The sequence below is a fragment of the Corvus cornix genome, chromosome 3, assembly GCF_000738735.6.
Source record: "Corvus cornix cornix isolate S_Up_H32 chromosome 3, ASM73873v5, whole genome shotgun sequence".
In the NCBI taxonomy this organism is placed as follows: domain Eukaryota; kingdom Metazoa; phylum Chordata; class Aves; order Passeriformes; family Corvidae; genus Corvus; species Corvus cornix.
The window spans coordinates 113604285-113627800 of record NC_047056.1 but is presented as its reverse complement, the minus strand read 5'-3'; the positions used below and the strand labels follow the sequence as shown (position 1 = coordinate 113627800).

Genomic DNA, 23516 nt, shown 5'->3' with positions numbered 1-23516 from the left:
TTGGGTGGGAAGGGACCTTAAAAGTCATCTCATCCCACCCCCTGCCATGGGCAGGGACGCCTTCCACCATCCCAGGCTGCTCCAAACCCTTTCCAGCCTGGCCTTGGACACTGCCAGGGATCCAGGGGCAGCCACAGCTTCTCTGGGCACCCTGTGCCAGGGCCTCTCCACCCTCACAGCCAGGAATTCCTTCCCAATCTCCCATCCATCCCTGCCCTCTGGCAGTGGGAAGCCATTCCCTGTGTCCTGTCCCTCCATCCCTTGTCCCAAGTCCCTCTCCAGCTCTCCTGGAGCCCCTTTAGGCACTGGAAGGGGCTCTGAGATATTCCTGGAGCCTTCTCTTCTCCAGGTGAGCACCCCCAGCTCTCCCAGCCTGGCTCCAGAGCAGAGGGGCCAGGTTGGACGGGGCTGGAGCACCCTGGGATAGTGGGAGGTGCCCCTGCCCGTGGCAGGGGGTGGCACTGGGTGGGTTTGAGGGTCCCTTCCCACCCAAACCCCTCCATGACAGAACCAGAGCATGATGCTCTGAATCTCTGCGCTGACCCTGAGCACAGCGAACCCCTGAGGTGACACTGAGGTGGCTGGAATGGAAAAGCAGCTGGAATGCTGCGCGGAGCTGGGACTGACGAGCTGCTCAGCCAAGGCCCCGCTTCTCCTCCGCAGGAGTTGTTATCTTCGGACTGGCTGCCCAAAATAACATTCCAGAGATTGCTGCAGCTCGTCCGTCCCATTTCCCGGGATGAGATTCCTCAGGCTCAGGTGATCCCAAAACATTCCAGCAGCAAGAGAGAGAGCAGGGGAGGATCCAGCCTTTAATGGGCATCAGGAAAATGCTGGTTCAGTGCCCAAAGAGGAAAAGCTCTTGACACATGATGGCAAAAAAATTATCCATTGTCATTCTAAAAAAATGAAAATGGAAACGTAGGAGAGGGTGGGAGGCGTGGTAAATATCAGTGCAAGAGAGATTTGGGAAAAATCCCCAAGTTTTGTGAGTTTATACAGGGTTAAAAGGAGCAAAATTGCCTTGGTTGCTACAGGCAGAGTCCCTAGGAATGGGTCGCAGTTGGGATGGGAGGATCCAAGGGATTTGGATGTGCAGGAGACACAAAGTTCCACAGGGCAGGAGGCAGCGGGAAAATTTCACTTGGAAACCACTGGAAATGCTTGCACTCGTTCCAGTACAAGTTGGAATTTTGAAATGGTTTAACAAATAAACGATTCCGCTGAAGGAAGCTCGACAATCCATAATGATCTTATCCCACTAACCAGGGGCACTGGAATGATTTCCTTTACCTGGGCTAATCTCTGCTTAACCGTACTCAAAACAACTCCTGCAGAAGCAGAACCACTTCGTGAATGATTTCTGACCACTTTGTTTATGATTTTTGACCACATCTCTACGGAAATAAATCTTTTTTGGTGCTTAAGGATGTATTTCCCTAATCCCATCAACCCCTGTGGCAACAACGGTGCAGTAGAGGAGTTCAGATGGCAATACATTCAGAATTTTCGGAATTTAACTGAAATCAACCTCAAGCTAAGGCAGGAGAGTAATTTTGATCATAAATTATTAAATCAAGATAAACAGTGATGGGAGAAAGGCTTCAAGCAGCAGCACCGAGCACGGGTACAGGCGGGGCAGAGGATGGAGGGAGAAGGACCTGGGGCTGAAATCAATAACCCAGCAAGGCTGGCACTTGTCCATGGATTCCAGCATGTTTTCCCAGTCCAAGCATTAGCCCAGCACTAATCCAGGCCCCCGAGTGCCACCTCCTCGTGGTTTTTGAACAGTTCCAGGGATGGGGATTCCGCCACTTCCCTGGGCAGCCTTTTCCAGTGCCTGACCACCCGAATATCCAACCTGAGCCTCCCCCGGCACAGCTTGGGGCCGTTCCCTCTCATCCTGTCCCTTGTTCCCTGGGAGAAATCCCGATCCCACCTGGCTGTTCCCTCCTGTCTGGGAATTCCAGAGAGGAAAATTCCCTCTGGAACCTCCTTTTCTCCAGGCTGAGCCCCTTTCCCAGCTCCCTCAGCCTCTCCTGGTGCTGCAAACCCTTCCCCAGCTCTGTTCCCTTCCCTGGATACGCTCAATGTTCTTGTCCCAGAAGTGTCCCCAGGACTGGAGGTGCCCCAGCAGAGCCAGCACAGGGAACGGGCACTGCCCTGGCCCTGCTGCCACCCCAGAGCTGGGACAGCCCAGGTGCCATCGGCCTCTGGCGCACCTGGGCGTCGCAATCCATAGGGATCCATCCTGCTCGGTGAGGATGTAAACATTGGGAGCACCGGTGCAGCGCCGTTGTGCAGCCCTCCCACCGACACCGGCATTTTCCACCTTTCTCCCTGCATCCCGAACCCCTTATCCGCTCCGCATTCCCTGCGGAGTTTGTGCCACCTCCCCGCTGTGTCCCGAGGCGTTTGCATCCCCTCCCCGCCGTGCCGCCCCGCAGTTGCCGCCCTGTGACGACGCTCTGCGCCCCCAGTGTCCCATGGGACGTGTCCCCCCGTGCCCCACCGCAGCGACACCCCCTCCCCGCGCTCTCCCAGGGTCCCGTGTCCCCCCGTGTGCCCCCGTGTCCCCTCACCTTCCTCCTCCCGCCTGCGGACGCCGCCTCCTCCTCTTCCTCCTCCCCCCGTCCGCATCCCGTCGCCGTGGCAACGCCGGGGGGAGGCGGTGCCAGCCAATCAGCTCCCGCCTCCTCCTCCCGCCCGTCCGCATCCCGTCTCCACGGCAACCCCGGGGGGCGCCAGCCAATCGGAGCCCCCCAGCGGGGTTACAGCGGCCGGGGGTTCCGATCTACCTAGCAACCAACCCGGCGCCTTCTGATTGGCTGGGCGGCGGGGAGTGGGCGGGGCGCGGCGGCGCGCGGCGGGGGCGTGGCCACGCGGGGGGGGCGTGTCCGGGCGCTGCCGCCGCCGCCGCCGCCACCCGAGGGGAGCGCGCGGGACCGTGAGGGCGGCGGGAGCCGCGCAGGTAACGGGGGCACGGCGGGGACACGGCGCGGACACGGCGCGGACACGGCGCTGCCCTCCGGGGCTCGTCCTGCCCGCCGCGGGGACAGGCGGTGCCGGGGCTCGGCGGCCGTGCAGCGGGGCGGCCGTGCAGCGCCCTGCGGCCGGGGGAGCGGCGGGGCGCAGCCCGGGCACGGGGGATGCTGCTGCTGCTGCTGCTGCGGCTGGGCGGGCGGAGGACGGGGGATGCCGGTGCTGAGCGCCGGGAAGGCGCCGGATCCGCGCCCCGTCCCTCCCCGCGGGGCCGGGGATGCTGGCCCCGGGCTCGCCGTGCCGTAGTGCGGCGGCCCCGGGGAAGGGATGCTGGTGCCTCACCCTCCGTTCGCAGAGGGATCCGGGGGTGCCGGCGCTGTCCCTGCGCTCCCCGAATCCCTCCGGGAATGCGGTGCGGCTGTGCCGGGCGTGGATCTGCTCCCTGCGCTTCGGCCGTGCGGCAGCGATCCGAGAGGATGCTGGTCCCGCCTGTGCACTTGTTCCTTCTGCTTCTCCAACGCGGCGAGGATCCGAAAGGGATGCTGGTTCAGCCGGCAGCCTGCCTGCTTCCCATTCCGGGGAACCGGAGGATTTCCTCCCCCCCCAGCCCCTTCCCGTGGAATACGAGCTCACGGAGAGAGCTGCCAGACCTGTCCCTCCATGTCTGATGAGTGGGCATCCCTGCCCATGGCGGGGGGCTTGGAATTAGATGTGCTCCAAGTCCCCTCCGACCCAAACCATTCCACGATTCCGTGATAATCATGGAAAATCTCGCCAGGATTGTTTCTGCCTTTCCATCCTCCCTCTGTGCTCCTAATTGAAACAGAGGATGTGGGGGATTACGGTGTGGCTGTCCCTCAAGACGGAGCAGAAGTGGAACAAGGGAGCGCAGCGCTGGAGTTTCTTTCCCGCTGAGTAATTAAAATGGAGTTGGGAGATTAATGTATTCTCCTTTTGTGCCTTCGTGTGGGTGGGAATGGGCTGGGGAAACGCAGTGAATGAGCTCCTCTCCTTTCTCCAGGGTCAGGATCGGGTGGGGAATGGCCGAGGTGACATTTTCCTCTCCTCCAGGAGGAGTCTGGTGTGTTGTTTTATCTCCCCATTTCTCTGGGACAGATAAGTGTGAATTAATCCCCCTCCGTCCTTTCTTTCTAAAGTCCGATGAGTTGTTTTTGGTTTTTTTTTTTTTCTTCCTCATTGCTCCCTTAGGAACTTTGAAATTTATTCTTTGAAAAAAAAATTCCTTGTGGGAATCAACCCGTTCTCCTCGTGATTTTCACTGCTTTATAATAATTGCCTGTGCATGTCTTAATTAATCCTTTCCAGCAAGAGTTGGATGGGCTTCTTCTGCTGATAAATAATGTAAAAATCCATAACCACACTAACAAACTGCTCCTTCTGCCTGCGTTTTATTTGCAGTGCTTGTGGTGGAAGGGGAGGCCTCCCCTCCTCTTTTATCCCTGGTGTCATCGAAAGTGTTTTGTTTTTATATACATATAAAAATAACCACAAAATCTCGTATGCAGAGGCCTAACAAAGAGTGTACAAACTGGATCTGTGGTAAGGAGCTCTCCTGACACTGAGGATTGCTTATTACAGCACCCATCTGTCTGCACCAATTAATAGCTCATCCATAGGCTCGTTTGCAAAACTTGGGGCTCCTTTCGCAATGGAATCCTTCTCTTTTTGCTTCCTTTCACCTGGAATTGTTTTACTTTTCCCATGGAGGGGCGCTGGGATGGGCCAGGCTGTATATTTTGTTGGGCTTTCCTGTCTCTTGTAAATACATTCTTAATTTTATTTTTGGTCCGGTAATTAATATCTTGAACGTAAAATGGGAAAGTCCTGAAAGGACACGGTGAAATTTTTCCTGCTTTTTGCGTAGTTAAAAGTTTTGGGGTTTTTTAAAATTTTGTGGCTTCTTGGGTCTTTGTTTTTGCATGTTTTCTTCAGCTTGAGGTTGTGGGGGAAGGCAGAGGATGGGTGGATGTGTTTGGATCCTGCTGCTTTGTGTGTCATTAATATGATTTCTAGGGAGCATTCTTGGAGTTTTTCCCCAAGACTCCACATCCTGGCCTGGATTTGTCCGATTTCTGTGGTGCTGGCTTTAACTAGTGTGAGCACAGTTCATCTTAGGTTGCTTCTGGACCTTTTTTGTGAAGGGTTTTCTACGGATCACTGCAATTACACCTCAGTTACAGCGAGCAAAAAAAAATCCCTTGCTCATCCACACTGCAAGGTGACCTCACTCAAACTGGGGAACAAAATCCTCTGGAGCTGGTTTAGGAGAAACAAACAAGCAAACAAAAAAAAAATTGTGAATCCAGAGTTCTGGAAATGACAAAACACTCCAAAGGTTGGGGGTTTCTTTTCGGAATCTGAGGAATTTGAATTTTCTGTTATTAAAATGTTAAACCCAAAGGAATGGATTCCAATGGGATTAAGCACCTTGTCCGACATGGGATCACAGACTGGTTTGGGTTGGAAGGGACCATTTATTTCCAATCTTTCTGCCAGGGAGCTGTACAGAGCTAAGCAGGAGTTGGTTTTATCTGTCTGTAACTTGTGGTGTCCTGGTCAGGAGCTGGGAATGCGCAGAAAGGCTCCAGGGCTGGCCGATGCTGCCTGGCAGATGGGACAGTTCAGCTCTTTCGTTTCTTCCCAGAGCTGCCAAATGGTCCAAAAGTCAGTCTGAGAAATTACATTTCTAAAGTCAGAAGGACACAACTTTTCAAGCTCGTATCAACTTGAAATTGGCCTTGAATCCGGTGTGGTCACGTGGGACATGTGTCAAACACTGTGGCTGCTCTGGATCTGTTCAAGCTCAGTGTGTTGACTCTTCACAGCAGCATTTACTTCAGAGCACCAGCTGAGATTTGAGCTGTGTTGGTTCTACCACTTCAGGTGTGGAGGGAGTTCTCTTTTCTGCCTTTTTTTTTTTTTTTTTTTTTGCTCATCTTTTTGTTTTTCCTGGGTTTGGAGCTTTTCCTATTTCTGTTTTTTCCCTATTTCAGTGCTGCCTCAGCCACGGCTTCCCCACCAGTCTCTGTGAGAGCGAGAAGCAGCCTGTGAAAGCGAGTTGTCAAATGAGCTGAATTTAACATGCTTATCTTTAGCAGCTTGGTCTTTTCTTCCTCTTTGCATGTTTGTTTTTAACCAGCCTGTCTTCAAAAAGCTCCAGCCAAACCCTTTCCCCTCTCGTGATGCTGCAGAGAAGCCCAGAATTGTTTGGGTTGGAAGGAACCTCTCCAGATTATCCCGTCCAACCCACAAACTGCACCAAGGGTTTAAAACCTTCGTTTTTCTGGCCGTAAGATGGGCCTGTGTAAATAAAAATGTGCATCACAGCACACGTCTGGTAATTAAATCCTTCCTATCTCTCGCTGTGTTTGCATTGGGGAGAAAGGAAAAACTGTTCTCTCAAGATTGGGAATGTGTGCAGGTTTGTGGTTGCTTGCTTTTGGGGATACTGATGGAATATTTGGAGTTTTCTAAATTTCTTGTTACTTTTTAAACACGAATTCACTTGAAAGCAGCTGGTTAGAGACTGGATTTTGGAAATTTTACCTTTGTAAGACGAAATTGTTATTAAAAAGAGGCTTCTTTGTGCTCTGAGGGCTCTGTGAACTTTTCCCACCTCCAATTTCAGAGCTTCTCCCATGGACGAGCCCAATCTGCTGAGTCCCCGTTCTGCTGAGAAAACCCAGATCCAGCCCCAGGGAGTGATTCCTGTTTAAATTGGCTCCACGGGGAGAGTGGAACTGGCAGAGCAACCCTAAAATTCCCCTCTCTGGGAGTGTGAGGAGAAAAGGGGTGGTCAGAGAACATCTTCTGGCTGATTCTCAGCTGCTGGGGTGGTTTCTGGCGGGGAGGATGGAGGAGTGCAATTAAAATGGGTTTGGGACAGCAACAAGAAAAGCAGATTAAAATGCCACATTTGAGCCCAGGTAGCCAAACCTCCTTGGGCAGGCCAGTGGCGAGCTGGGACTTGCGGGGTTGGTGCTGGTGACTGGTTTTGTTTTTGTTTTATAATTATTCCTCAGGAGTTCCGAGGCCGTGCAGAGAACGAGATGCTATCGCTGTGCGTGGAGCTGCTGAGTCACAAACAGCCTGGTTTCAGTGTGGCCAAGTTGAAAGTGTGGGGTTTTCTAAAAATATTCTGTCATAATCAACGTGATCTCCTTGTTTTCACCATTTTTGGGTGGAGTCTCTCTGCTTTTCTTCCATTTAGTTCTTCCATCAAATTCTTCCATTCATTTCCTCCAGGAATTCAAAAGAAAACAGGATTAAAACTTGCAGAAGGACCTTGCAGGAGAAGTTGAAGCAGTTTGTCTGCCAGCAGCAATCCTTAGGAATTGAGAGGTAAAATACTTTCATGGATTAAAAGGGGTTTTAGTGAGTTCTGTCTGTTTTGTGTTCCAGGTTATCCAGGAAAAGAAGGAAGCCTCTGGAGCGCTGCTGTGTCACCATGGGGTCCGTGGTGTGGGAATGTGGTTGAAATTTTAATACTTCATTCATGCCACAGAAGGCTGAGAGGGGAAAAAAAAAAAGGGACAATTTCTCAAATACCATCTCCTGGACTGAGCTGAGGATGTTGAATACAAAAGCTCTTCCAGCTGGGAGGAACCTCAAGCAAGGCCTGGAAATATCAAAGTGAAAACTGCGGATCCACGAGGAGCTGGAAGATCTTCCTGCCTGGGCTGCGCCCCTGGCCCCATTCCCGGTGTGGAAGGATGGCTTTTGGCTGGATGCTGTGTTCCCTGTGGATTTTGGATGTCTGGGTGGCCCCCACGGGAGGGCACAGCCTGTTCTCCTGCGAGCCCATCATCCTGAGGATGTGCCAGGATCTGCCTTACAACACCACCTTCATGCCCAACCTCCTGAACCACTATGACCAGCAAACAGCAGCTCTGGCAATGGAGGTAAAGCGATTTTTTTTCCATAAATAAGTATAAATATTTTTAAAATATACATATGTATAAAAGATATATATAATATGAATAGATATAAAAATGTTTGGTCTTTAGTTCACCAGTAATTGACAAGAGAATCCAACCAAAAAAAACCACCAACAAACCAAGGTAATGAATAATTCAAATATAACCCCAAATGCCATATTCTAAATAGTTGAACTATTCCATGACTGCAGATCCTGCCTAGTTGGATATCACTGAGTGGGAAATACTCTGGATGTGCTTGTTAGTTTAAATATCTGAAGTCTGGTTTATACAAGAATTTTTTAGTGTATTTTCCATCTCACCCAAGGAGTTTCCTTACTTGGAGTTCTGAGATATGACTAAAATGAGTGGAAATGCAGAATATTAATCAAGTCTTGCTCTCGACCTGTTCAAAATTCCATGAGGGATTTGTGCAGATTTGGTTTATTTGTATTTTTTAAAGTGTTTGGGAACCCTTTGTGGGTAAATCTGTGGTGCTGTAGACTGAGAAATGAAAGAATAATCCTGTGTTTCCTTCTTGGAATGCTCTTCCTGACAGTACAGAAACTGAATTTCATTGTTCTTGTTAAGTGATACAAAGCCTTGGCTTTGTGTGGCCTTTCCATGGAAGAGTTTGGAATTGGATGTGGTGGATTTCTTTAAAATTGAGCTTCTTGCCCTTCAATTTGCTGTTTGAAGGAACTCTGGACTTGGATTGCAATGGCTCCTTTGGATGGCTCTGGAGATTCCCGTTACCCTGAACACGGAGCAAAAGGAGTGAATTTTGTTATAGAATTGGTTCTGGCGAGTTCTGAGGCCCTGGCACAGAATTCCCAGAGAAGCTGGAGCTGCCCCTGGATCCCTGGCAGTGTCCAAAGCCAGGCTGGAGCAACCTGGGACAGTGGGAGATGTCAGGGTTGGAATGGGATGAGCTTTAGGATCCCTTCCCACCCAGACCATCCTGGGATTTAATGACTTTATTTATTCATTCATTCTCCAACCTATTTTACACCAGTTTCCAGCTGGTTTCCTTCAATCCCCTTTTGGGTTGTGCTGCAGTTAAACCCCCTGGAGATCTTTGAAAGCTCCTTTTTATCCCCGAGGCTTCTCCTCTCCAGGTGGAAGCGTTCCAGCTCTCTCCCTGCAGTGTCCTTCTCCAAGTCTTGGCCTTCCCTCCTGCATTTTTTTGCTGCTTCGTTCCTGGGATAATTTGAATTCCCTTCCCCTGTCCCTTTTGTTTTCCAGCCTTGTCCTGGTCGGTGGCACTTCACCCGGGCCGTGGGCACCATTTATGGTTAAAACCCCACTTTTCACTGATCGTGGCCAGCGCTGTGCCCATTTTCCAGACTTTCTGCTGCACGTCAAACCCGTGCTTTCAGAGAACTGTCAGAAACGTAATTTCTACTCCAGACCCGTTTCTGGCCGCCGCTGGAAGCGGAGCAGTAATTCCATGGACCAGAACAACGGGTGCAATTATCCCGATTTTTGTGAAGCAGCTTTCTGCCTCCGAGGGGGGAACTGGGGAGGGGGTGAGCGCTGCTCCTCTGCCCTCTGAGGTGCGAAACGCGAGTTAAAAGCAGGAATTACCTGGCGTGAAACGCTGCAATTCACACCGAAGCCATTCTTAGGCTTAGCACGGGGCGCGTTGGTGGCGTGGGTGTGTTTAACACTCCCTTTTGCCAATAAAATCAGCATTTAAGGCGGCAGTTTCAGCCTGGGGATGGATTATGGGCTGCTTCTGAGGAAGGGTGAAAAGGCTTTATCAAGCTTCAAATTCTCCCACTGCAGGGTTTTGAGCAGCAGCAAAAAAAAAAAAAAAAAGACTGAAAATCCACAGCTTTTCATCAATATATTCCCATTCCTTGCATTAACTCAGATTGCACTTTAATATACGCTTAGGGAGAGGAAAGTTTTTATTGTTTGGCTTTTTAGGCATTATTTAGTGGCTCTATTATGGAGCACTCAAATGCTGGGCTGATCGAAGTCTGTTGAATGTTGCATTGTGGTATTTTCTGGGAACGTCTCTGGTCTCCAAGCCCCCTCCCTGGCTGCTGTGAACGTAAAATAATGTAGCAGCAGAATCGGGGTGATTCATTTGGTGTGCTGCAGGGAAGGCCTTGTCATTCTCACAGTTTTCCACTTTTTCACAGCAGTTCCTGATTAAAAAAAAAAACCCCAAGAAGAGTTCATCTTATTTGTGCTGGAAGGGCACAATACAACGAGGAGTGGAGGTGAAGCAAAAATGAGAATTATTGTAGCTGTTGTCTTGCCATCAATAAATTCAATGTACTTCTCTTCCCATACTGCTGGTTGCTTAAAAACTTATTTATTATTTCTTGAAAGCTTGGAAAAATCAGTTAAGTTGCCTTTTTGAGACTTAAGGCTGGTGTAATTCCTTCGTAATTGTAATAAAGTCACATCATCAGGTTAGAGAATCAATAAAATCGGGGAATCCCAGAATGGTTTGGGTGGGAAGGGACCTTAAAACTCATCCAGTTCCAACCTGGACACCTTCCACTATCCCAGGTTGCTCCAAGCCCCATCCAGCCTGGTCTTGGACACTTCCAGGGATCCAGGGGCAGCCACAGCTTCTCTGGGAATTCTCTTCCAAGGCCTCACCACCTTCACAGGGAGTTACTTTTCCTCAGCATCCCATCCAAATCTCCCTTCTTTCGGCCTTGATTAAACAAAGGCAAATAGAATATTCCATCGAGGTCCCTGCTGGAATCAGCTCCCAGTCCTTGATTTACTCCTGGGAGAGATAATTCCTTATAAGCTTTGTGCTGTGCTGCAGCCACGAGGCTGCTTTAATCTGGGAGCACTGAAGGGGGGAAGGGTGCTGCCTCCAGGAGCGTTATTTTATTCCCAAATATCCCTGAAGGATCTTGGTCCTTTCGGCAGAGGACGAGCACCGATCCAAGCTGGCTCTGGCAGGGACTGAAATGAGAATTATTTTGCCTCTGCTGTTGTAAAAGCAGCAATAAAGGGGTGCTGGCACCCCAGCGCTGACAGAGCACGGAGCCACGAGCTGCTGGTGTCCAGGGCAGGAACTTCCCAGCTCCTGTGGCCAGGATGAGCTGTCCAGGCCGGAGCAGAGCCGGGAGCTGTCCAGGGCTTCTCGCATCCCGACTCCGGAGGGTCCCTGCGGAGCTGTCTCATCCAGCGTGCTGTGAGGCGTTGGTGAGGTTTTCTATAACCTGCTGGCAGGCTGCTTTTTGGCAATACCCATCAGGAATCGCTGGTTTCAGCAGTGCTGGTAGAACTTCCCTCCCAGACATTCCCGAGGATGCTGCTGCGGCGTCGGGATGGCACTGCTCCCCCGGCTCCGCGTGTTACATAAATCCATAAATCCTGGGCTGATGGAGAAGTCAAATTACCCCTCTCCCCCCTTGGGGACCTGACCTTGTTTACCCATCTCTTTGGATTATTATTGCTCCAAAGAATTATCTTCTGTCCCTTTTCCACTTAATATTCCTCCGGCCTTGAAGGATTTGCTGACGTGTGAGCGTAGCCAGCGGTGGGGGTTTATCTGCCTTAATTCAGGTTTTGTAGGCAAACATTTTGATCAGAAAACGTGGAAGTTTGGGGCCTGTTGGAGCCCGTGGCCACTCACTGACAGCTTTTGTCACTGCTGAGGAGAAGCAGTTTAATTTGATGATTGCCAGGCTTTTGGAATTAAATAAGCTCCCAGCGCTTCTTTCTCTTCGCCCTGATTTTTATGGGACCCCACAAATGATGGTGGGGATCAAAGAGGCTTTAAAGGACAGGAGCCAGACATGGCTGAGGGCTGAATGGGTCCCTCTGAGTTGTCTTTTGGGATTATACTGCAGGTCAAAGACCCTAAAAAGGAGATGACGCAGTCACCATATGGCCAGGGAGACAATGTGCTCTTCCTTTGCACTCCATTCCCATTTTCCTGACCCAAAAAGAGAAGCAGTAGGGACTGAGGGATGCAGCTGGGTTGGCCAGGACATGGAAAAGGGGGAAGTGGAGAAATTGTGTTGTCCTGCAGTTGTTCTGGGGTTTGCAGTGTGAGGGAGGAAGCTGGAAGGGCAGAGGAGTGATGTCCCCTCGTGTGCTCCTGCTCCATCGGCATCCCAGGGGTCACCAGGGAATCAGGGCACTGATACAAACAGACACCCCAGTCATGGATTTTTGGAATATTTAGAAGCAGAGCCAGTTAATTCGCCACAGAATATCCAACCACAGATGTGAGGACATCTGATTTTTCATACTCTGTTTCAAATTTAGCTGTTTCTTGCCTGTTTTGGTGCTCACAGAGGACAATTCCACGGACCTCACACGCTGCAAGGTCTGCATGTCCTTGCCAGCCCTGTTTTTGTCACCTTTGGAGTCTTAGTTCATTTTTTTCATCTTCTTTTTGAAGTGGGGGAGAACCAGAGTGTGCTTAAAATGGCGCCAACAGAAGGCATAGCTGTATTTATTCCCAGCCCAGTGCCAACATCTGGGATCAGAGGGATTTTTCCAGCAGAGGTAGGTCAGGTATTAAGTGGCTCATTTAGTGGTGTTTCTTTGCTAATAATCACCAAGGATGGGCAGAATGTGGAGTGGAAAATCCTTAACTTCTTACCCCCTTAATTCCACCTTTATTCCTTTTCTCCTTCTGCCTTCCCTGTGCTTTATATCCCAAATTTCACACTTCTCCTTGGCTTTCTGTATTCCTCAGTTCTGCCTCCCAACCTCCTGGAAGCACAGGCACATAAAGCTAATGGAGAAGGGGGTTTTAATCAGGCTGCTGTTGTGTAAGCAGCCTGATCTTAGGCACTAATTTGCAGCAAGGATTAATTTTCTCGTTAGTGTGTGCGATTATGATCCTGCAGAACAATGGAGCCGGGCAGGATCACAGGGAAGCGAGCGGTGCTCCAGCTGATTAAAGCCTTCTCTTTCATTAATTTTATATTCTCTTATCCCCAGCTGGAATTTTTACCTTAGATACAGCCACGTAAAGCTTTTAAATTTGTTTCATTGTTAAAGCAAAGCTGGGCTCGCAGAGATGATTCCGCGGCGTGCGGGCAGGGCCAAGGAATTCCTCATCGTGTCCTTGGGAATTCCTGCTCGAGGAATACCTGGGGCTTGTCTGTTCGAAATGCAGCAGCAGCCTCTGGTTCAGGCTTGATCTGCAAAGGGCACCGGTGTTATGCAAAGGTGAAATCCTTAGTGGGAAAGAACAATCTGGGAAGAGCCAGGGCTACATCCCCGAGCAGCTTTCGTACAGAAATGAGCGTGATCCGACAATTCTGTAAAATGAGGTTTCTGAGGGAGCAGTTCAGCCTTGGCTGGGCTCGTGCTGGAGCCATGCATGGGATCCTTTTCGCAGGAAGATCGGAGATAATCTGAGGGAATGTTGCAAGTTCCGTGGATAGTGCCTGATTTCGATGGTTTGGACAGGAAGAGCAGCCGCGGGAGGTGATAATTTGCACTCAGATGAAACGCAGAGCTCCGCGTTTCATGGACCTGCGCTGAGGTTGGTGGAGGCCTAAGGAAGAAAGGGAAGGAGGCTGGGAATCTTGGGAAGCAGTTAATCCAGACAAAACGACATCCAGGAATAGGTGCAGAGAAGATGGAATTTTCAGCTGCTGCTGTGTGCAGTGGTTTGTGTTTGGGGGATGTGGTGACTCTCAAAGTTGGCAGGACACAGGGAATGGCTTCCCTCTGCCAGGGGGCAGAGTTGGGTGGGATACTGGGAAGGAATTCCTCCCCGTGAGGGTGGGAAGGGGCTGGGATAGAATTCCCAGAGGATTTGTGGCTGCCCCTGGATCCCTGGGAGTGTCCAAGGCCAGGCTGGACAGGGCTTGGAGCACCCTTGGTGGGAGCTGTCCCTGCCCGTGGCATTTCCAGGTGGGATGGATCACGTGGAGCAGTCTCTGAGTTGTTCCTTCCCACCCCTGCACTCCAAGAAACCAGAGAAAGGCACCTGAGGGCTGAGCTTTACTGAAAGAATGAGCACTAAGAAGAGATTTTCCTTCCAAAATGAACACAAAGCACACGAGGGTTCAGACTCCTGCCTGGGGATCACCAGTGCCCAAATATTAAAGCAAAATCACAGGCGCGAGAAACCCTGAATTTTTTCTCTGCCTAACACATCTTCGCCAGAGAATAATTTAAGAATTATTGATTTTCAGTCTTGGATGTTTGTTAATGAGAGCAAGGTGCCACGTGAGCGTTTTTAGAATGCTGACTACGGCAGTGAGAGGAAAAACGAAGAGAATGAAAGGGTTGGGGGTTTTGTGAAATTGATAAACCAGCGCTTGCATGCTGGGGATGAACTCTGCCACCACGTTCGTATTTGCCTGGATCAAAGATTAATTCTGAACGACGATTCGAGTGGAAATAGGAAGGGGAAGTTTAGCCTTAATGGCTTAGTGCAAACATGGAGGGCGGGGGGGGGAGGAAAAACATTACTTTTACATAAAGATACAGTTGAAAGTAAATGCTGCACGTCTTAATCAAGATGTATTCACAGGGGGATGTTTTCGGGGTCAGGGAGGCAGATGGCTCTGCAGCGTGCCTCGTTCTGCAGCAGCTGGTGCAGCCTTAAGGAGGAATTATCAGCAAAGGTGGAACGCACGCGGGTTTATTCGGAAGAGTTGAATACAAAGTACTGCGCAGCCAGTTGTCGCTCTGCAAGTGCAAATTCAGGTGCCAGGGAATGTTGTGCTGCTGGAGCATCTGGGGAATATTTGTTTTACCTTTTGCCACTCCCTCACCCACCACAAAGTCACAGATATTTGGTTTTTTTTGCTCAAAAGCCCCAGAGATGGGTCCTTCCCATCTTTGTGAGGGCTTTGTGTAAAAAACAGGCAGTGATGTAAATAATGTTTGGCTGCTTAAAAGCGGGCTGGCTTGGCTGGGATGTGCTTTTTGTTTTGCTGCTGCTTGGAAATTGGCTTTCCCCTGCTTTTTGTGGTGTGGGATGGTCATTCCAGTTACAGGGTAGATGGATCCAGAGGGGAAATCACCCCAGAGTGAGAAGACGAGGAATAAATCTGGAGTAACTTCGGCACCGAGGAGCAGTTGTCAGAAATACTTGTCTCGCTGGCATGGCTGCAGTTTCCTTCTTTGATTTCGGAGGCACTGGTGAGTTTAGAGGAAGTTCAGGTGGCTTTTATGGGTTTGAGGCACCTTCCACTGTCCCAGGTTGTTCCAAGCCTCGTCCAGCCTGGCCTTGGGCACTCCCAGGGATCCAGGGGCAGCCACAGCTTCTCTGGGAGTTCCAGCCCAGCCCCTCCCCACCCTCTCAGCCAGGAATTCCTTCCCAATATCCCATCCATCCCTGCCCTCTGGCACTGGGAAGCCATTCCCTGTGTCCTGTCCCTCCATCCCTTGTCCCAAGTCCCTCTCCAGCTCTCCTGGAGCCCCTTTAGGCACTGGAAGGGGCTCTGAGGTCTCCCTGGATCCTTCTTTTCTCCAGGTGAGCACCCCCAGCTCTCCCAGCCTGGGGGCTCCAGCCCTCGGAGCAGCTCTGTGGCCTCCTCTGGCTTTGCTCCGACAATTCCATGTCCTCCTTATGCTGGGAGCACCAGCACCGTGCTCAGTACAGGGAAATACTTGTGTTATTCTTCAGATTTATCCATTTTCTCCCTGGACTCCTCACGTTCAAAAGCACATCCACGCAAATCACTGGCAGTTACATGAGCTGAGCGTGCTGTGAAGCATTTGCTGTTGTTTCTTCGGTCCGTTTTGGATTTTTTTTTTTTTTAATCTTCAATAAACCACCTGCTGGTTTTACATTCCCTGCTTTTTGTGCTGAAGACACAGCGAGCGAGTTTTCCTCTCGGTATCATCAGCGATTTTACAGGGCTCGTCCTCCTGCTGGCTCTTTTACAAGCTGCAATCATCAGAAGGTGCCACGTTTATATTTTTATGGAGCAGCTATTCCTGGTTTTATGGAGTAGATGGATGTGCTGCAGCACTGACAGACGCCGTGTGACTCTGCTCTGTCACGTCACTCCTGTGGGGACAGTCACAGCCAGACCCTTCCGTATCCTGCGGAACCGTCCGGCTCAGCCGGCCCTGCGTGTCGGGAGCTGCAGCTCCGTCCTCCTGACCCTCTGCTGCTTCCATTTCTCCATAAGGCCTTGATAAAACACCTCCGGAGCCCTTCAGTCGAGGGGATTTTTCAGGAGAACGTTAAATTCTCCTGTTGGGTTTGGGAATCGCTTCTTCCCAGTTTCTCTGCGGTCTCCTATAAATCAATTCAGTGGAATTAGGTGGGTGCAGAACCAGCACGAAGTCGGATGCTCAGTCCTTCAGGGTTTATTTAATTTTGTCTCGTTTGTAAGACTCTCTGGACCCACTTTCAGGACCCACTGGAGGTCCTGGCCTTGTGTTTTCAGCAACACCTTTCCCATTTTCCTCCCATTTCGCGATTTTGGCCGGGATCCCCCCCTGGCTCCTCCCGTGTCCTGAGGAGTTGTTCCTATGGCTACCCCCCGCTTGTGGGGGACAAAGGTTGGCATGTTGGTCCTCCCAAGCCAAATTCTGCCCTTTGACTCCCACCCCTTTTCACACCCCTCGCTAAGCTTGGCCTCTTGCTCCATCCGAGGCTTGTCAGCCGGGGGGTTCCCATGGAAACAGGGAAGGAAATTTGAAAAGAGAAGCACAAAGGGCTGCTTAATTTGAATTTGAACAAGGGAGGAAGGCTCCTTGTAGTTCATCTTTGTGTGGCGTGGAAGCCCGAAATTTATCTTCTGAAAGTTGCTTTCAATTTGTAAACTCGTTCATATTCCCTGTTTCTTGATTTATAGGACAAAAGTTGTCATGTCCGTGGCGCTGAGCGAGGAGAAACATCTTTCTTTATAAATTCAGGGAGACAGCTCTGGGCAGCCGCTCGTTTTCGTCTCCCCCCTCACAGCTCCGAAAGCATCGCTCATGTTTTTAACATTTCTCCCTGAAAACTCACATGTATTACATATTTTCCCCTTCGTAAGGACTCAATCATATTGTCAATTATCCGACATCGCTGCATCCTTGTCTTTGTGGGGGAGTGGGTGAATGATGTGTCCTTGAGAATCAGCAGAGACTGAATCCCGGCTCCTGAGAGTTCCTTTTCCCTCCTTATTGTGCATTTTAACCCTCACGGTGCAGGTGCAACACGGAAATGTAACTGCAGAGGATAATGTGGTTACAAAGTTTGACCTTGGATTTCAGCTTTGCTGCTTGTTGTCAATAATAAAGGAAGAAAAAACAAACCAAAGGCAAGGAAACAAAAATATCGTGGGATGGTGGCATTTTACCTGCATGTTTTACAAATGTGTCAGATTGTAAAGTTTGATGTGAATTTGTTAAAGGACAGGGAAGTTACTTTGCCTCCAGGTTTCCCTCTGTGGCTTTTCGAATGACAGATGATCCAATTCTTCCAGAAAAGGTCTTTACCTCATGTCGGAGAAATACCATTTAAAAGGAGTTATTTGGGACTCTGTCCTCCAAATCTCGTGGCTAAAACACCGACCCTGCTGAGCCCTCAGGCATTTTCTTTCCCCTCCCTTTGGAAATCATCCCTGTTGCTGACAATAACCTTCATTAAGTGGTATCACAAAAAAGGCAGCGTAATTCTCCAGATCCATCGGCCTCTTTTTTCCCCTGGCACCACAGGAGGCAGTTGCTTTTGTCTGGGAATTGCAAACTTCCAGGCTTTTAAAATTTAGCCTTTGCTTCCCCTTCCACTTTGTAGTGGCAGCCTTGAAGATTCCAGGGTCACGGAGGGGGCTCGGGGGAGTCGGAGCCAGGACTGGCAGGGATCTGTGGCCTGTGGATGTCCTGATCCCGCTGTATCCATCAGAAAGGAGCCGGTGGGGTGGATTAAAGGACACATTTTTGATCTCTGGCTGTCAGTGCTCATCCTTGAGTTGGGAAGCAGTGGGAGCCGGGAGCGAGGGAAGAGCTGAGCTCGTTAACGAATGCACGGACACTCCTTCCCACTCTGCCAGCCCCATCCTGCTGCTTCCAGCTCTTTTTGCCTTCCCTACCCCACAGCCCCACTCCTGCTCTTCCCTCAGCTGCATTTTCCAGCCTTTTGGACACTTTTATAGACACATAAAAGGGGATTTTTGCAGCGTTGGGCAATTACTCAGTGGGAAAACGCTCTCACCCCTCTTGCCTCTCGCAGCCCCCTCAAGGAATTCAGTGAAGTCTTTCCTCCTTTCATAGTCTGATCCCACTGATTCCATTCCGTGTCCATTCCAAACTCCCCTGCAGGACATTCCATCCCCATCCTGACATTTCTAGGAGTGGCATTCACTGTTCAAGAAGGTTTTGGAGGGGTTCTTCCACAGCATCCACAGATGTTTGATTCTCTTTATTCCGTTTAACTGGGAAAGGGTTTGGAATCATCACCCTGGGCAGGGGCCTCGTGTGGAGCAGTTGCATCATCTTTTTGTGTTCCCTCTCTCTTATTAATCCAGTTATTGTTTGGCCTTATGAGCATTCCAGACATGTGGGAGCAATTTTCCCCAAAAACTCCGTCTGTGGTACAGAGGAGAGCTGGGAACGAACTCCTGGCCTCAACAGGGAGAAAAATCCCGGACTTTTGAGGGCAAAATATTCTTTAATCTACTTTGAGAGCAGCAAAAACCCTTTTAGGGTGCCGCAGAAACAAACAAGTGGAGGCACTGTGGGAATTCCTGTCAAATATTTATCTGGTGAATTATTAACTGGAAAAATCGAGTCAGTGGCTCGGGTTTGTCCTCAGTTTGATGGTTTGGGTGAGGATTTCAGGACTGGTCGTTCAGAGGTGGATAACAGCTGTCTGGCCAGTGGAAAAGAGGGATACAATTGCAATTATTTTTAATTCTTTTCCCCCTGTAGCATTCAGCTGTGACCTCATTAACTTGGCGCTGAATAGAAGGGAGAGTATTGCCCTGATGAATCTTAAATTTTAATTTACAGCTGCTGCGTTCACACATGGGTTTTTTTTAGAAATGGTTAGTGGTTTAAAAATGGTTAAAAATTGAAGTCACCAGCTAATTATCTTAATTCCTCTATTTAGAAGCATAAATTAATTTTAATTTAATCCACTGGAGTAAATTGAGGTATTCTCAGTCTTAACTTTCCTGTTCTATATTAATTTCTGATGAATAGAGAGGCCTGTTGGGTTGCCCTCTTGTAATTCCTTGATTGGGTGAAAGAAATTTATACTGGGATGGACAATTTCTTTGAAAAATTGAAAAAAAAAATCCCAATAAATTCAGGCAGTTTTTGTTCAGAACCTACAGACTCACTGGAGAATTGTAATCATAAAAGAAAGGACAATCTCTTTCCGAAGACTGAAGTTTTCCCCCAAACCCACTTCATTTCCTCGTTGTTTGTGTCCAGCTGTGCAGGTGGCACGTGGGAAGAATTCCATGGCTAATACCAAAATAGGGGAAGTCATTCCTGAGATTCAGCTAAAGCTCACCTTGGATTTTTGTAGTGGCTTTGTCGACTCGCTCACAGCACAGGGTGATTTTGTGTGGAGCCCCAGGGAACCCTGAGAGAAACACTCTTGATTTTTCACCCCAACTTTCGGGTAAATGTACAGGTTTTCCTGAGGAAAATCTGGTTTATGTCATAATCTGGCCGCATCTTCATGTGAAGAGTGTTAAGTGCTGCAGCTTTACTTTTCTTCTGTTGGAAGTTGGCTGAAATATTTCCAAGCCCTCAGAATCCTCACAAACAAAATAGTCTGGAGTTGTAAATTGCAAAATGCCTCTTCCTGGGGAGTGGGAGAGCAGAGAAACAGTCACAGCTGTGGTGGAGTACATGTGGAATTAAATGGGAGGTGCTGCTGAGCTGAGATTTGGAGGTGCTGCAGCTTGGTTTGGGTGCATCCTACACCAGTAAATGCAGAGATACGAGGAAGGAATTCTTCCCTCTGAGGGGCTGGGATGGAATTCCCAGAGAAGCTGTGGCTGCCCCATCCCTGGAAGTGTCCAAGGCCGGGCTGGATGGGGCTTGGAGCAGCCTGGGACAGTGGAAGGTGTCGGGGTTGGAGCTGGATGAGCTTTGAGGTCGCTTCCCACCCAAACCATTCCATGGTTCTGGGATTCCGTATCTCAGGGGACAGCAGGGCTGTGGAGCTTGCAGAGAGCAGACCAGGAAAACCATCCTGCATTATTTATGCCCGTGGAACACAACCTGCTGATTTTTGAATTACTTCCACCAAAAGACAGCTCAGTGTCCTGGACTGACAGTGCAGCCTGCCTGGAAAGCAAACACGTGGGAAAAAGAATAGAATATCTTTATTAGAAGTATTCTAAACAATACATTTTGATGATTGCTCTGTGAAATAGCCTTAATTTTGAGGCCCAAAGATGTAAATCTTCTCTCCCATCCGAGTGCAGACAGCGTGTGTGTGTGGTTTTGCTGGGCTATGGATTGAACAGATGGTCTGCAATGTTAGATTAAGACACAGCTGTTAAAATATCAGCATTCGTGTGTCAGACACGTTCTGTCTGCTATCCAGGATGGTTCTTACAACGTTAATCCAGCAGATTGTGTTCTTACTTCAGTTTGCATCGTGTTATTTATGAGGATGGTTGTGGTGGCTCAGTGTTGAGCTCTGCTCCTTCCCAAGACCAAAAACCCTGACTTTTCCATGGAGATGCATCCCTGTATCCCCTGAGTACTTTTGGGGTTTAATTTGGGCAGTAACTGCAGGGCAGAGACTTTGTGGATGCCACAGGATCTTTTCTTGAAGGATTTAGGTGAGATTTGTTTTCGTAGGAGCAAAATTCAATCATTTAACCTCTTCCCAAGGAGATGCTGGTCCTGATTGTAACCAGGGAAGGCACGAGAGCTGTTGGATGGTGATTCCTTCTTGGAGAACATCTCCAACATTCCCAGCTCAGGCAGGAGGGGATTTATTCCGACTGGCTCCGCCGTTGTTTTCCCGTGGATGGAACCAGGTGTTCTGGCTGGTGGGAGAATCCTGTGAGAGGATTCCGACAGCAGACTGGCTGCCAGGGGAGCAGCAGACAAAGCTTCCTGAATTCTTTCAGCGTGGATGGATTGTCTCCTGCAGCTTTTCTGGCTGCCAGAAGTTCTGCTCCTGGATTTCCCAGCCTCCTGCCCCTCCTGGCTGCCAAAAGTTCTGCTCTAACAGCCTCGTGCCTCTTCTCTGCCGTGGCAAGAAGGGTTTGTCTGCTGTGCTGTGGGGCTGATGCTCTAAAACTCACTTTAATTTACCTTAAACCCGGGTCAGAGTGGCAGAGGAAGAGGATAAATAAACTTCTGCCCCTTGTGAGACTGCCCCTGAAGTGCCTTAGGTGACAACTGCGATTTGTCCTCATTTTGTGACCATTTGGTGACAGCAAAGCTGACATTTAAGGCGGTCAGAACACTGCAGGTCCCCCTGGTTGATCTCCCAACCTGGGCTTGAATGCCAAAATTCAGCAAATAGAAGCCTTCTGCCATCCTCATCCCAGTGGAAAACACAGAGATCCAATAGGCTGCACTGGCTTGTAATATTAAACATTCTAGATATCCTGCTGCATCAGCTGGGTGAAAAACCACAGCGAAGTCACACATGAAGTAGTAGAAGTCATCAAGCCTTGGGGAAAAAAAAGTGGTGATCAAAAACCCTCCAGTGGGAGGGTTCAGCGTTTCTTATGGAATTTCTTATGTTTGGAAATCCAGCTTGTCTGGTTTTGTTCTGCAGGGTGTTAATGTTGTGTATTCTGTGGCAGGCGCTGCCATCCTGTATATTTACAGCTCTAAAAAATCAAAAGGGGAGGCAAATCCAAATGGTGACTTCGAATTTTGGCTGTGTCCTTATCTGTATTTTCCATCCTATTTGTGATTTATAGAAATCCCCTTTTTTTTGAGCACTGAAGAATCTGATCTGGGTGCAAATCCCATCGTGTGCTCTCCGGCCAGTGTCAAATCCTCTGACAAACCCCACCAAATGCTTTTCCTCCTTTGCTCGGCAAGAGAAATTTTTGAGCAGTGGGTTGTCATGCTCCTCTCTCCTGGTTTTTTCCAAGGAGACCTCCCTGGAGCTGGCAGGAATTGTGTGATCCTGCTGTGTGGATCAGGGAAGGAGAAGGAGAAGGAGACAGAGAAGAAGAAGGAGAAGGAGAAGGAGACAGAGAAGAAGAAGGAGAAGGAGATGGAGAAGGAGAAGAGAAGGAGAAGGAGAAGAGAAGGAGAAGGGGAAGGAGACGGAGAAGGAGAAGGGAAGGAGAAGGAGAAGGAGACGGAGAAGGAGGAAGAGAAGGAGAAGGAGACGGGGAAGGAGACGGGGAAGGAGAAGGGAAGGAGAAGGAGTTGGAGAAGGAGACGGAGAAGGAGAAGGAGAGGAGAAGGAGAAGAGAAGGAGAAGGAGACAGAGAAGGAGAAGAGAAGGAGAAGGAGACGGAGAAGGAGAAGGAGAAGGAGAAGGAGAAGGGAAGGAGAAGGTTGGTGTTGCTCCACTTCTCAGCACGGGTCTCCTTCCCCTTCCCACGGTGACAGCAGCACCAGAGCATTTCCCAGCGGGCCTGGAAGCAGTGATCACTCTCCCACTTGGAATGTCATCTTTGCAGGAGATGGAAATGTGTCATTTCCTTGAAAAATAGGATTTTGACGAGATTTACAGCTCCTGCCCCGGAGTCTCTTCCTTGCCCAGGCAAAGTGTCTTTATTTAACAGTATCAAAAATACAATCCAGAGGATGGTGGATGTATTTCCCTGGTAATATCCCTCTGGAATTCTCCCAAGTCCATCACAGCAGGCATATGGAGAGGAAGGAGGAAGCCCAAACCCTCTCAGCTGCCACCAACCCAACGCTCCCTGCAAATGGAAATGGTTACCAGGACCACCCATCTTCATTCCCCCATTCCCAAAACACGAATCCCACATCCAGGAAAAGCTGACAGATGGATGCCGTCTTCCAGAGGAACTTTGGAATATAAAATGCAGCAGGAGACCTCTTTAAAGAACTCGAGCAGATGGCTTTGCTTTTAGTCCTATAGGCAGAGATTAATGTCATTCCCTGTATTTTAACTACTTCCATCTTTATCCTCCTTTTTTTCTTCCTGCAGAAATTAACCTTGGCTGTCTGTTTGGAGACAGAAAGCTTGGGATGGTTTTTCATGATTGCTGCCCTCTCTGAGTAAGGCAGGTAAAATAATTGGCCTTGGGTTTAAAGTGAATAACAAAGTGAGTGCCTCGTCCAACCTATAGCACGAGAAAAATATCATTTAAACCCACAGTAATTGCTTGTCTTTTTATATTGTTGGAGTTACTTAAATAACTGTTTAAATGCAGGCATTTATTTTTAGTGCTAAGGTAAAAACAATCTGGTTCTTTTTTTTTCCCCTTCCCAGCCCCTAAAGCAGTGCAGTGTCAGTCTAATCCTCACTGCTACCAGGATTTTTCCAGCTGCCATCAAATTATGAGGTGTGGGATATTGAAAGGCTGTGGGTCACGGGGTTCATAGGGATAATTGGGAATCACTTTATTCCATGCTGGAGGGGAAAAGCTCAACAGGCAGCCAGAGCCGTGCCCCGCTTGGCTTTTCGTACGTGTGTAGCACTGTGAAAAACCAGAAATAATTCCAAAAATAAAAGTACACCTCAGTTTCTCGACAGGGAAGTTGTTGGTGAGGTGAGCAGGGATG

General features: G+C 49.3%; 2 protein-coding genes across 5 annotated transcripts in view; one reads left to right on the top strand and one right to left on the bottom strand.

The window, feature by feature from the left end:
• Positions 1 to 2783, bottom strand: part of FBXO16 (F-box protein 16) — a 33418-nt gene extending 30635 nt beyond the window's left edge. The window contains exon 1 of one of the 3 annotated variants that reach the window (XM_039568383.1): positions 2583 to 2783. The gene's annotated coding sequence lies outside the window, so the exon portion shown is untranslated. The remainder of the gene's footprint in view (positions 1 to 2582) is intronic. The other 2 variants (XM_039568382.1, XM_039568380.1) reach the window with 2 other exon arrangements.
• A 101-nt stretch (positions 2784 to 2884) lies between these two features.
• The window catches only part of FZD3 (frizzled class receptor 3), a 48217-nt gene continuing 27585 nt past the window's right edge, over positions 2885 to 23516 (top strand). The window contains exons 1-2 of one of the 2 annotated variants that reach the window (XM_039568379.1): positions 2885 to 2971; positions 7405 to 7904. In XM_039568379.1, the coding sequence (XP_039424313.1) occupies positions 7716 to 7904 (189 nt within the window). In that variant the 5' untranslated portion in view covers positions 2885 to 2971; positions 7405 to 7715. Of the gene's footprint in view, positions 2972 to 7404; positions 7905 to 14805; positions 15018 to 23516 lie in introns of those variants that run through there. The other variant, XM_019293042.3, reaches the window with a different exon arrangement.